This window comes from Strigops habroptila, chromosome 8 (assembly GCF_004027225.2).
Source record: "Strigops habroptila isolate Jane chromosome 8, bStrHab1.2.pri, whole genome shotgun sequence".
Taxonomy (NCBI): domain Eukaryota; kingdom Metazoa; phylum Chordata; class Aves; order Psittaciformes; family Psittacidae; genus Strigops; species Strigops habroptila.
In genome coordinates, this window is record NC_044284.2 from 46,834,127 (window position 1) to 46,848,510 (window position 14,384).

Consider the following 14,384-nt stretch of genomic DNA (forward strand, 5'->3'; position numbering starts at 1 on the left):
GGAAAACGGTTTGGTGTTTTTTTGTTTTGTTTTTTAAATAATACTAAAAGCCTGGCAGAACTGATTGGACAGGGACACGAGTGCCACAGCAGCCCTGCGTGAAGGATCAGGAGCACGACATGCTCGGAAGAAGGAACCGCGTTCACTCTTGCGTGTCTCCATCTCTCTTGCTGCTCCGGCCGCAGACGCCGGGACTCCCGCGCCCTCAGCCCGCTTCCCTCCTCCCGTGCCAACGCTCCCTGTGGTCCCGGCGGCGGGAGGAGCCGCTCTGCGCCCGGGGCGGGGGGGGGCCGGGCCGGGCCTCCACCGGGGCCGAGGCCCCGCCCCGCCCGGTCAATGGGCGGGGCCGGTGCGTGCGGGGTGCGCGGGGACAGGGCTGCTGCGGCGGCGCGCGGTTGGACGGCGGCCGGCACCGCCCGGCGCGGCCGCTGGCGCTGAGGTGAGGCGCGGCGCTCCCCGCGGGACGGCCCCCAGCCATTCCTGACAGCGGGCTCCGCGGGCCGGGCGGGGGGAGCGGGCGGCGGGCCGGGAGCTGAGCGCGATCCGCAGCCCCTGGGCGGGCCGTGGAGCGGAGCTGCCGGCTCGGCTCGGCCTGTCCGCGTGTCGGACTCTTCCGCTGCCCGCGGCCGCTGTCGTGCGCTGCGGGCCTGGGTAGAACCTTTCGCGTAAGGGCCGGGCTCGGCTCTGCCCGCGTCGCCGGAGAGTCTGCGGTCCTGGCTCCTGCAGCCCTGAGGGCGGGGGGCTCTGGCTGGCGGGCTCTGGAGCGCCTTCGCCGACGTGCTGCCGGGGGCCTGGCCTGGGCGGCTTCGGCACTTCCTGCTCGGACCGGGAGTGCTGGAGCACCTGCGCCCCGGCCAATGCCCTGGTCTCTGCATCTGCCTCCCTGCGAGGGACCCCCTGGAGCTCGCCGGACGCAGTGCCACGGGGTCGTGCTGCGCCGCCCTGCTGATTCCCTGTGATCAAGTTAAAGAAGTGTTCCTGAAGCCCCATTCGTCTGGCAGGAACCAGCCGCAGACCTTCTCCACCCTACCTGTGTATCCAGCTCCTTCCATGCAAGCAGTGCTGCAGGATGCAGCAGTGCAGGAAAAAGCCATGACACCCGTTTTGTGGTCATGGTGAGGGATGGTGTTTGTTAGTGGAATTAGGGGACTGGGTTTCAAGGAGAGGTTTCTCTCCTGGTGTGGCTGGGCACTCAGTTTTCACCACTCCACTGCAGTTGTTGGATTCCTGATGCATCAGTTGGCGCCAGCTTGGTGTAGTGACATTAATAGTTTGCTGTTGCCTGGTAAGAAAGGTAAAAGATGAAACTTTGGTTCTGGAGGACCAAAGGGACCTGATTTGAGAGCTTCTTTCAAATTTTCAGGAAGCACTTCTCTCTGAGAGTGCTCCCTTGCTGCTCCATATGCACTCCCGCTGTGTGCAGGTGGAGGGGATCCCTTATGGGAGGCAGGAATTGCTCTGCTCAGACCAGGGAGCTGGGAAACTGATGTTACTTCAGTCCAGCCTTCTGCATAGGTGAGGGATGGAGCGTCATAGTGACCCTGTCACTGACCAAAAGGCACTGTACTTGGAGGAGTTTCTTTGAAAGCACTTGGTATCTTGCATGAGCATATGCGCAGGTGTAAGCTGCCTTTCCAGATTTGCTGCTGGCTCAAAAACACTGTCTTGCTTCTGACAAATAAGGTTATTCCATCCAAGTAGAAGATAAAATTCATTGTGACTTCAAAGCTATTTCAAAAAGGCAACAAAAAAGCTACCTAAATGTTCTAAGCTTTGTTCCATCTGTTCCTTCACTGGAGGCTGAAAGTGGCAGTCATTCTGTCACTGTGCTTCAGGGGGCTGATTTAGCTTTGATGCCTGGCCCAGGTTTATAGGAAATTATCAGGATAAGCACATGGTGCAAAGAAGTTCAGGGTGGGTGAATGCAAGGAAGATTATTTTCTTTTTTTTCATAGAACTGCTAACTGCATTTTAGTTTTGCATTGGTGAGAAGGTAAATGAGACCTTGTTCTGGCTGGCCTGGGGTCGATAGGAGGCTCTCAATGCTCTTGGACACTTTCTGTGCTCTGCCCATTGTCCATAGAGCCTCTCGTTCTTCCCAGTGCTTGCAGCCTACCTCAGGCTTCGCTCTTTAATTTTCCTCTGCCTTTCATTTAGTCAGCTCCTTTAACTGAAACACTTCCTATATCATGGCATCATGGTTTTTGTTGAGAAATGTCCTATGCAGTCAGCTTGCAGAAAACATGGTATGTAACTAAAATTGATTATGAAACTGGAAATAGTGCTCGAGTTCATTAATATTCCTCCCAGTTTTGGTTTTTGAGGTAGCTGGAGCAGGCCAGGCTATTTGGGGATTTGTAATGATTATAACTGCATTGGTAGTGTGCACTGTGAGGGAACAGGATGTGTAGAGATCCTCTCAGCTGCCCCGCAGCAGGCAGGGCACTGCTTTTCAGGGGAAACGTGGCTTGCTTCTGCTGCATGTTGTGTTTTTTGCCTAGGTGCTTGTCAGACCTTTAAAATCTGGATATATGCTGGCTGGGGACTAGTCCAGTGGTAAATATTTTTAGAAATGTGTCATTAGCAAGATGTGAGGCCAAGCCCTGCTGAATTCACTTTTCCTGTGGGGAAGGACTTTTGACATCTGCAGTTTCCATTTGACATGACTTTGGTCCCTCCTGGCTGGTAACCAAAGCTAGTAAAAGTACCCAGGAGCTCCTCATTTAGTGTGGAGTTGGGGGTCTGCCTGCCTTGCCTTCAGGAGCCAGCCGCCTTCAGCTGGAGGGGAGGCTGCAGAAGCCTCTCTACAATGGAGCTGCTCTGTGCACTGCCTCTGTCTGTCACCACTCACATCTTTTTCCTTTTGAGTAACTGCAGTGTCCATCCCTTCTAGTAGATGTTTATTCAGAACGGGATGAATGTGGTCACAGAGTGCTAATTTTAAGAGTGGTTGTCCAATAACCTGCTGAGGAGCACAGCTGATTCTGGGCAACTTCAGTTGCTTGTAAGTTTCTGAATGGCAGTAGCAAAATCTTACTGTACAGTTAAGTTATAAGGGACGCAGTATCAAGGGGAAATAGATGACACTGATGGATGGGGCCCTGCGCAACCTGGTCTGATGGAAGGTGTCCCTGCCTGTGGCAGGGGATTGGAACTGGGTGATCTTTAAAGTCCCTTCCCGCCCAAACCATTCTACGATTCTATGGTTTCTCTACAGGTTAACAGTTAGAGGTGTAACCTGGCCAATTGTCTCTGCTGGTTCTTGTGGTGGTGGTTTTAAAATTTGTGACCGAAAAGTTGTTCCCCTTGGCTCTGTGGCCACACAGCCTGGGAAGTTCAGTGGAATGATATGTACAAGGTGGTCTGTGAAAGGTGACAAATGAGCAGAAATTGTCTACAACTGGTAGATTGAGCACTGAGCAGTGTACACACGCTTTTAAGGTTGAGATTGTCCTTTTCATTCTTTCTTGTTGTGTGTGTCATCAGCTGGGAGACTGGAGGCACCTCTCTAGTGGTCTTGGGCTGTGCTGCTTGGGAGGGCTCTGCAGCACTCACGCTAAGCCAATCAAGCCTGTGGTAGGCATAATTAAGTAGGAGGCATCTGTACCCTCTCCTGTGGGGGTCTGCAGGTGTAAAAAGAAACCTTGAAACCCACTGGTCTGCAAGCCAGGAAGATGTTTGACCAATCCCAATGTGTGCAAGGGTAAAAACCTAACACACAGCGCCCAGTTTTTAACGATACGTAATCCTGGCTCCATTTAAATCCCCACAGCGGGCTGCCTACCTACTCAAAGCCTAGAGGGACAAAGGAATGTTTTCATGATCTGCCTCTCTCCTTTTTAGACAAAACACATTTATTAGGAAACAATCTAACACTTCACTGAATTTTTTGTAGTGTGGTGGCCATGTGAAGGCTGTCCCAGTGTCAGTATCCACATATTTTTGATTGTTTAGACGTAGTGTGGTATTTGGGAAATGCACTGAAGAGCCGAGCTGTTCCTATGTGTGTTTCTGCTGAACGCCTTACACATGGTTGCCAAATCCTTCATGGCAGTGGCTGCTTTGGACACATTGCATCCTGAGCACATGTGCCTCTTGTTCATGTAGACCCCACTGCAATCCCAGTGCAAATACTGCCTCTGCTCCCGTGGTGCGGGAGAGCCAGGGAGAGACATGCAGGTTGTTTTTCCCCATGTCAAATTAAACATTTGCTCTGCAACAACTGCCACCAAACCATGGAAGTAAGGATGATGATGTAGGAGTTGGCCTGCTTGAACTAGCGTAGATTTCTGTAGTTGAGATTTTTGGCTACTGACTTAATCTGGGTACAGCAAAGGTTTGCTAAGAAGGAACAGAACTGTTATCTGCAGCAGAAATCTGCATGATGAAGGCTCTGAGCTGCCAGCATTGGTTGAAGTAGTTACAGTTTTGCATGACTCATCATTTGGGGGGATGAAGAAAGTTTATTGTTCCTGTTATCTTGGGGTGTGGCCCAACCTTGTTGTCACAAAGTCAATGGGACAGCCAGGTACCAGTGAAAAGCAGAGTCCTGCCTTACCCCTTACTGCCTGCAGCTTTCATTGTGCTCTCTACAGTGCTCGTGCTGCTTGTGGTGATCTGGGTTAGGGACCTAAATTGGCAGAAAAATGAATTGGAAATTCAAATGTTAATGCGTAAGGAGGGTAGAGGGCACAGGTTTGAGTGTCCTGTTTCCTAACCATGTTTTGTAATAGGTATTTTTTTGCCACTTGTTTTTCTTCCCTGCAGCTGGATTTCTGACCAGAGTTACATCAAGTTTAGTACTGGTTTTGATAGTGGGATAGTGTTAAATAAGGACTTCGTGTGCGATTGTGCTTTCAGTGAGTAGTATTTTCATATGGGATATTGGTGGATAACTGTCTTTCAGGCTATAATCCTCCATTTTCTTCCAGGTTTCTTTAGAACTCTGCTCAATGTTGAAAGATGGGAGAGATAGAAGGAACATATAGGGTTCTGCAGACTCCCGGCTCTCGTTTGGGTGTCCAGAAGACTATGGGAGTGAGTACCTTGGAGCCAGGACAGAACCTCTCCACTGCAATGGCATCGTTGCCTGCCAAAACACAGGAGCGGGACCTGCCGATCAAAATAAAAATGCTGGACAACACAGTGGAAGTACTTGACATTGAGGTAAGAGAGGTTTAAGCCTGATTTCAAGTACACTTAGCCTCTAATAATGTAAAGTTCATATATGTGCTGCTATACAGAGCTGGGATGTTTTGAGGTAATGTCTCAATGAAGATTCCTGTAGGGATTTTGCCTAATTACCAGTAGTTAAATGAGTAGCACATCTTGTTTGTTTTGTATTTTTTTAATCTAACAGGTGTTTTGTGTGTTTAACAGATTTTAAACATAAGCACATATTGTCATAAAAAGCTTTAACTGTTATTTGCTTTGGGGGAACACCACCTGTCTTCTGCTGAACTTCTTGCTTCCTGAGACATATGCAGCTTTGTCTATTTGGCAGCTGCAACAGCAGAAGAGGGGTTTTTATTAGTTACTACTTTTTATTAATTACATTACTTGAAGAGGTTTGTATCCTTTTCAAGTAAACTTGCTCCTATTTGAGAGTTTTTGTTGCCACACTTTGGGAGGGAGGCAGAGGGATGTTTCTGAAGACTTATGTTTAAAAATATGCTTGCTTAGCAGTTGGGGAAATCTGCCTTAAGAAATACAAACCGTGCTCAAATTGGGTGGTTCTGGTTTTAAACAATGAAAAATTTTTGTTCCACAAATTCTTGTTTCATTCTCAGCAGTAATTATAGCTTGAGTAAAGATGTATTGTTAGAAAACAGCTCTGTTCTAGTAAAGTTAATCAGTTATCGGATGCTCTACATTAGTATCAAATTGATTTTATAAATAGCACTCATATCCTTGGTTTGTGGCATAGACTTTAAGAGGTTTTTCTGTGAAGTCAGAGTGAAAAAGATGTCTGTGGAGCTCTGAAGAATGAGTGGCTTTTGGGGATGTCTTCTGCAGATTGCTGTCCAGCTGTTCAAATCTCAAACATGAAATCTGATTAGTTGCTGGTTAAGTGTGAGGCTGTGCCGGTATCCTCCCGCCTGAGGACACAGAGGGTGCAGCAGACTCTTCCATCCCTCATTTACTGCATAGAACACAAAAAGCCTTTTTTTGTGTGTGTTTTGTTACTGTTTTGCTTTAATTATGTTAGAATATTTAAAAAACCTGCTGACAGGTTCTTTTGGAGTGTGGGTTAGGGATTTTTTTTCCCCAAGTTGGTGTAGATGTTGGTGCTTTTGTGTTTTGATTTTAAAAAAGAAGAAAAAACTCAAGCAACTTGCCTCCCCAACCCTGTAATTTTGAAAATTGGTGCAAGTCCACTGGAAGCTGTTAAAATCAAGAAAGAATTTCTAACTCCTACTTCCTGCTTTTTTAGATGAAGTCGGTGACTGGAAATCTCCTGTATATTACCATAGATGCTTTCCTTCTCTTCCTTGCCACATTTATAGCAACTTTGCTCTTTTCATGCAAATCTTCCACTTTCCTTTCCATCACCATCTTTAACTCTCACCTGGCTCTTTCTGACAGTCAAAGCCTGCTTTACTGGCTTTGATCTACAGCTGAAGGGAATCCTTTGACTACCCTCACATCTCAAACAACCTCAAAATCCTTTTTCATGCTGATGATGATTGCTGGTGCTCAGGTGGCCCTGGGGTCCCATCCTGGAGCTCTGTGCTATCTTCTCTGCTGTTTTCTAACCTCTGAGCACCTCCTTGGTTCCCCTTAGTTCTTCTCTGTGCTTGGTGTGTTCACTACTTTCACAATACCGTGTTTTTTTCAAACTGTCTTGACCTGATTCTCCTTTGCCTGCTGGAACAGCCTTGACTGTGTATGCTTCCAGCTATTTTCATTGCTCTCTGGCTTCCATTGCAGGTCCAGTTTAGCTCCATCCTTAACTCCTTGTTTTATCCTACAGCACTTTGTTGTTAGTCTTGCCACCAAATGTAGATTCAGCTGTTGCTCAGCTGATTTTTTTAAGTCTTGACTGTCTTTTGGAATCGGCCTTTGCCTGATGAAACTTAGGTTTGATACTTATTATCAAATTATTATCAATTACTATATGTCAACGTTGATCTGCACTTGTAGAAAAGATAAATTCCTCACACTATTTTTTTTTATCTCTATGAGTCATACTCCAGTCTTACCTGTCTGACCAATAATGTAGTTTCTATTCACCTCCAATTCCTTCATTTCCTTTAGTGTGCATGCTGCAAAGTCTCCCAGGTGGTACTGTTTAACTAAACAGCTAAAATTCATACCGTCCAGGAACAACTCATTTCACGCCTTTGTTGCTGTGGTCACCCTGGTGGCTTAAATCCTCTCCAGTCTTAATCATCATCACAGAATCACAGAACGGTTTCGGTTGGAAGGGACCTTAAAGCTCATCTAGTTCCAACCCCCTGCCACGGGCAGGGACACCTTCCACTAGAGCAGGTTGCTCCAAGCCCCGTCCAACCTGGCCTTGAACACTGCCAGGGATGGGGCAGCCACAGCTTCTCTGGGCAACCTGTGCCAGTGTCTCACCACCCTCACAGGGAAGAACTTTGTAATATCTAATCTAAATCTCCCCTCTGTCAGCTCAAAGCCATTCCCCCTTGTCCTGTCACTACAGGCCCTTGTCAAAAAGTCCCTCTCCAGATTTCTTGTCACCCCCTTTAGGCACTGGAAGCTGCTCTAAGGTCTCCCCGGAGACTTTTCTTCTCCAGGCTGAACAAGCCCAGCTCTCTCAGCCTGTCTCCAGAGCAGAGCTGCTCCAGCCCTCGGAGCATCTTCGTGGCCTCCTCTGGACTCAGTTGAGCAGCTCCACGTCCCTCTTGTGTTGGGACCCCAGAGCTGGATGCAGGGCTGCAGTGGGGGAGTCTCCTCCAAGTCCTTCTCGTCAGGGCTGCTCTCAGTCCAATCTCTGCCCAGCCTGTATTTGTGCTTGGGGTTGCCCTGACCGTGTTGCAGGACCTTGCACCATCTTGCTGCATGTGTACCTGTTTTGCATGTTGCAGTATGAGTCAACCCGCCAGATTGTTCCCAGCAGTTCCTCCCACTGCCTGGTGAGTTTTTGCATTGCTTCCCTGACTCCCAATCTTTGTAGCTTCAAACATAGGTTGCTCATCTCAGCTTTCAATGTCCTCCAGGGCCCTACCTGTAGTCTCTTGCATGTACTTGGCTCCATCCCTAATGGGGCCACAATGCAGTACCTTTGTTGTTTTCTCCCATCATGACAAGAGGATTCCTGTAATTAGGAAGTATGTTAGTTTTCTCTGTTAGTTTTCTCTTTTAACCTGGAAGTCTCTCTCTGCATCTCTACAACATCCACAGAAACAACTGAATTTCGGCAACTAGTGTACTGAGGCCATAGTTAATATCATACTACTTTACGAGGAACTGAACAACTTAAAAACTTTTGCCTGATGTAAGCGGTGAGGGTAGAAGGGGTCATCCTTTGTTCATCTGTAGAGCATCGAGCATGAAAAGGTCTATAGTCAGCAACTGTAGCATTAGTCATAGTACTACGCTGCCTAGATTACCTTCCATTTTTGTCCAATTGAGGTAGCAAATGATGGCAAACAAGGATGAGGTATTAAATTGTAACCCTCTGCCTCCTAATTTGCCCGGTCGACTGGTGGGATAGCAGTAACTGCTGACTGCTGTTTGTGACAGATAGTTGATTTTTTTCACATGAGGATTGAGGGCAAGAATTAGGAAAAGTTGGCCACATTGCTGAATAGGTGGTGTGGGCTAGCAGAGAGATGTTTTTAAAAAAGCAAGGAGAGAAATTAATGATTAAGCATCTGTCCCAGCAGGATTGAAGCTCTGATTGCAGTGCTGCTTGCCCACTCCTCTTTGCTTTTGCAATTTTTTTCCCTGAGTGTGGAAACAAGAAGTGCTGTCGTCTTCATTACCTGCGTCATGGGGTTTCTGGTTATTGATTCAGGTCAGCAATGATTTTTCAGTGTAATGGGACACTGAGGCCTTTGTCATAGATGTTGTTGGCGCTGCTTTCTAATGGAGATGTAGCTTATGGCAAAAAGGCATTCCCTTCCCCCGCACTTCAAATCGTTTTCCATCTGTCTTAAAGAACCATGGCAAATAACTTTTTACTGAGAAAAGGGGTGTGTCCATGGAAAAGACGTGGCAAAGTGGTCAGCTTCTGGAGAGGGACCTTCTCTGTGCAATGCTGTAGGGAAGCTGACGCAGGAGCCCTGTTTACTGCCTTGCTTGTGAAGCTAAAATGAGCCACATCAGCAATTTTAACACTACAGGATAAAGAGTAGCCACAATAAGGATTTAATCCATGCAGCTTTTCCTTGTTATCCCCTCCTTTCTCCAAGATGCATTTAAAACGCTTGCTTATCTCCTGGCAGGTGTTGGTGCATACTCTCATTTGGTAGCTCTTCCCTATCACTTGAGTTTTTTAACTTGCCAAAGAGCAAGAAGACAGAGTAAGTGGCATAACGGATGGGACAAGAACAAAATAGGAAAGGACTGTCTTTCCTTCATGTTGTTCTTGTATCTAGAGCAGTGTTCAATCTAGCCTACATTTCATTACCTTTTGTCTAAAATCCACTGTCTGCTTTCACCATCTGTGTTTTAAAGGGTTTTGTCTAGCTATGGATTTTGTTAGTCAGTAAGAGGCAGCTATTCTGTAAAGTGTGCTGGGGCAGAGGTCTTCTGCAGAGAATCTGTTTTCAATGTTCACGGATGGAGAAATGCTCAAATATTTTCTAGAGCATAAAAAAACTGAAAAGTGAGTATGTATGTTTTCTCCTTTCAGTCCCAAAACAGAAAACTGAATGAAACATTAATCCAAAGCTAGGCTGGAATAGTGATTATTTTAATGAGTTGTGGGTTTTTTTCCCCTTTTTACAGCCAGATTGTTTAGTTGGTTCAAATCTTGCATGTGCCATATCATGGGGTACCCATCCTCCTCCCTCCAAGCGAAGTCTGTTCAAATGGGTGGTTTTGCAGACCATTAGATGAGTGATTGGAAAATTCAATTTAATTCAGACAGTGGCACACTTCAAAGTAATCAGGGGTTTACAATAGGAATTCCGCCAGCTTTCCTGATTTTCTTAAGAGATTACACTCGGAGGCCTTTGATCAGCACAGAAATATGACAGAGTCTTAAGTAGAAGGGCCTGGGCTGGGTTTAATTCACCAAAATGACCACTTGATGAAATTATACTTGTCAGGTGCTGGCTACAGAAGACAATAAAATGTGCTGTAACAAGGGACAACTTAGGCTATAGGAATTTAGGGTGTAGGAAGTTGTGACTTATACCTGCTGAAAGTTTTTGCGTTGATTTGTGGTAGAGTTGGAAGAGGAATGTATCACAGTGACATACGGGCTGTCAAAGGCATGGAGTACTGCTTGTGCCGCTGGGTTAGAGGAAACAAGGGGTCTTTTTGCACTGCATAGCTGGAATAAGAGTGGCGCTGATGGTAGGTGAGAGTCTCGTGCTGTATTAAAATCCTGGTAAGTGAAAGAGCAGGTTTAGTCAACAAGAAGGGGGTCAGACATGCTGCATCCTCCAGCTGCTTTCTCAGATGCAATACCTTTTTGGGGTCTGTAGCCAGGCAGACTCTAACATCTGCCTCTCTGACCTCTCTTTGCATTAGCTTATAAGACATTTAATGGAATTGGTGCTATAATGTGATGTTTAATATTTGGTCTATGTGTTGTTCCTTGTACAGGAAATGTGTGCTTACTTTCTTTCATGAATTGTGCTCTGTGCTATAAGGAAGTGCCCCAGAAAAAGAAGTTTAGATTATTATGCTTTAAGTTTACCAAACTATGGGGAGAACTCGGCACCTCTTCAGTTGCATGTGCTTCCCCTTCTCCTTCTGTTTGAACATAAAATAAAATTTGAGAGTGATAAATACTTATGAGTCATAATATATTATAGTTGAATTCCCCTCTCTTTTCACCTACTGGAGAATGAATTCTGTGGAACTGTAATAGCCATCATAAAATCATAGCATAGTTCTTAGCACACAGCAAGACGAGGAGGGTCTGCCTGCCTGCTGTACTCAGTGGGAAAACTTCAACTAGATTCTTTTTCCTTACATGCTATTCTTTGCCAGGTTGCTTTGAGCACGCAAGTACATTCGTTCTTTTTTATATATATAATGAAGTAACTTGCTTCTCAATAAAACATGAGGCTTGCTGTTATGCACATGTTAATAATACAAGTTAGCTTTATGTTGGTTTGAATTTGCCTTAGATTTCAACTCATGAGTGTTTCTTGTGCTGGGAATTTGGTTTTGTCCTGCAGCCTCACCATGCCCTGAAGTTAAGTATGTTGAAGGCTTTCTCTGTAGGTCAGGCTAGTGCAAGCCTTCTGGTGCCTCAGAGCGTGAAGCTTGGCCTTAGGAAAATGCTTTTGGTTTTGTTGGGATTTTTCCTATTTTCTGTATTTCTGCCAGGCCTGTTGTTTCCTTTTGCATGACTGTTTCTTGAAGGTGGTTGTATCTTTTCTCCTTTTCTTACCAAGTCCATGAAAGACAGAGCATGTTCTGTGTGCCTGCAGTGTTGTGCAATGTGTACCTCTCCATCTCACACTGGTGGGCTGCCTGGGAGGGAAACGCTCAGTTCCACTGCTGTTCATGAGAACAGGCTAGTCAAATAAGATCACACCCTTCCCCTCCCCAGTATTTTCTTATTAGGTATCGTCATTTCACTGCTCATGTTTATTTTGGAGTTTAGTGATCCACCCTGTTAAACTCACTGTTATATTGCTACAAAATTTAAAAGTGACCTGCTCGATACTAAGTTGGAAACAACTACTCTATGATTACTCTGATAGCAGTGCTGTCTTTGCTGGCCACCTATATGACTCTTCCTTGCTTTCTTTAAATTTACAATTGCATTATTGAAAGTGCAAAATTGCTTTCTATCCGTGTGTTTAGAATAGAATAACTGTGTTTAGTTATTCTGGTTTCTGTGCAGTTTGCAAGCATCCATAATTGAGAAAGTGGCATGACAGTGGCACCTCTTCAGATGCCTGTTGTTGTGACCAGCCACTGGAGCCTGTGCCCACGACCCACTGCAGTTGGGGGCCCTGAAATGAGTTGCTGGGCTGGGAGTGTGGGAGGTTTTTGGGACAGCAGAGAAAGCAGTCTAACAGCTTGTACGTGCCTTGTGACTTCCTGTGGTTTGGAGAGAGTGTTTTCAGCTCAAGGCATATTGGAAAATGCTGCTTATCAGTAGCTTCTTAGAGCAGCGTTAGTATCCCTAAGAACTCTTCTGGGGCTGAAGCAGAAATTCTGCAGCTTAAAATGCTGTTATTGAGCAGTTTTAAGTAAGAAAGATGCATCCGCTAAAAATGGAGAGCATGTCATGGGCACTGAAAAACGTTTACTCTGAAACGCTGTTTCAGAGAGGCCATGCTTCTGGCGGGCCATGGCAAGCCCTGAGCATGTCACCAGTGTTACGGCACTGCACCTCCCAGCAGGATGGGTCAGCCTGCTGCTGGCTCTCTGGCAGAGCCAGGCACGAGCTGCCCTCCTGCCTCTCCCTTCGCCTGCTTAGACCTTCCTTTCATAAAGGCTTTTTTTTCCCCCTCTGTGCTGTAAAAGTATTAACAGCTTAAATATGTGGGAAGTGAGGGGACAGGCTGCTTCTGAATCCTATTAAGCGCTATGCTGAAGGAATCGAGATGCCGTGTTAGTCAGCTCAGTGTTTTTTCTTCCCTGGCCAGGGAGAAATAGTCAAAATTCCAGAAAGAATCATAGCCAGATGTTTGTCATTGCTCCGGTTTGACTCTCCTAAATATGGCAAATAAGCTGCCTTAGGACTTATTTTTGTCTGACCTCAGAGGAGAAAGTAAGTAATTCACTATGTAAAATTTGAAGTTATTATAGGCTTTTAAAATAAAGTAACCGAAGCTTTGCAATTTGTGTACTGTTTGATTCTACTATATCTTTTTTTAAGACCTGTTATTTTGTGATTGGGGGCTTGACTTTTTTGATGCTATGCAGAATGTGGTATTGGGTGGGGAAAGGTGAAACTGAGCCATTTTACTGACAGACATTTGGGTTTGGGTTTTTTTTATTGTTTTAAGGGAAGATGTGAACTTAAATTGCAATAAAAAAACAATTTACTACTTCACAGTTCTCTTTACATTAGATGTCCCATTATGTGAAAAGAAAATTGAATTGTACTGCAGCAAAGGAGTAACACTCTGAATGTTCCTGTACGAAAAGTCTATTATGTGCACATACTGTAACTGAAAACACAGAAACCATTTAGTAAGATGGTGATCAAGTTTTATCACAGCCCTTGAAATACGAATGAATGGATTGAGTTCATAACTGTTTCTATGGCTGTTCTATGCTATAGCAAGTCTGCTTCACCGCATGAAGTTCATAGATGAAAAGCTGCGCTTGTACAGGCTCCTGAGGAACAGTATGAGAGCCACATTTAGTTAGCTTAGCACTGAGCTCGTGTAGAGCTGAACTCTTTTTAAGCTCACTTGAATTTATTATATGCATACTGAGAAGTTTCTGGCTGCAATTGTTCTGTCTGGATGAGATCTGATGAAGTAAACCAATGCATAACATAATGCTGTTGGCATATGTGCAGTAGTACAATTCTTGTACTTAATTCCTTTGAGATGCTTCTGAAGTAACTGATACACAACCCTGTAAAGAAAAAAGATGTCACCTTCCTTACCAATTCCAATAATATGTCATTGTCACTAATAAAGAAAGGAAATTGTGCTTATTTCTTAAGCACTTCTGCAGAGTGCAGGTGTTCATTGATCTTTTCTTAACTAAAGGGCAGTGAAAATCAGCCATTTGTCCCTGGAGACATTCAGGGCCAGGCTGGATGTGATTCCGAGCAACGCGACAGAGTTGAAGATGTCCCTGCTCATTGCAGGGGCATTGGACTGGATGACCTTTGAAGGTGCCTTCCAACCCAAACTATTCTGTGATTCTGTGATTTTAGCAAAATAACTGTAAGAAATGCCATATCCAGGGGAAAAAAAAAAAAGGAGAAGTTCTCTGGGAGCCTCCTCTGGGTGTGGGTGACATTCAAAATTGGGTATGCAGATGGATAATTCTGTAGAATATATAGAGCCTGAAAGGGAAAAAAAAGAACCCAACCCAAACACATGAAACCCACAGTCAGCTAAAGACAGCCACAGAAATGCAGTGTGCTGAGGGCAGTTCAGAGAAATTTTAAGTTAGTGCCTGCAGAAAAAAAGGACTTGTTGAGAAGCAGAGCCTTGTGAACGTGCATTTAAATAGATAGGGTTGCAAAAGCATACCCATGTGTCATCTGTTTCTCCTTGCCACAAAATACATTTCTGGCAAGGGCAGTGTTGCCT

The 14,384-nt window shown here is 45.4% G+C and overlaps 1 protein-coding gene across 6 annotated transcripts in view; it reads left to right on the plus strand.

Moving 5' to 3' along the window:
* The first annotated feature begins 343 nt into the window (after positions 1–343).
* The window catches only part of FARP2 (FERM, ARH/RhoGEF and pleckstrin domain protein 2), a 74,310-nt gene continuing 60,269 nt past the window's right edge, over positions 344–14,384 (plus strand). For 4 of the 6 annotated variants that reach the window (XR_003992507.1, XM_030493809.1, XM_030493811.1 and 1 more), the window contains exons 1-2: positions 382–439; positions 4,932–5,166. Coding sequence is in view for 4 of the 6 variants with exons in the window: in XM_030493809.1 (XP_030349669.1) it covers positions 4,963–5,166 (204 nt within the window). In the remaining 2 variants the exon portion in view is untranslated. Of the gene's footprint in view, positions 440–865; positions 1,116–4,931; positions 5,167–14,384 lie in introns of those variants that run through there. The other 2 variants (XR_003992508.1, XM_030493810.1) reach the window with 2 other exon arrangements.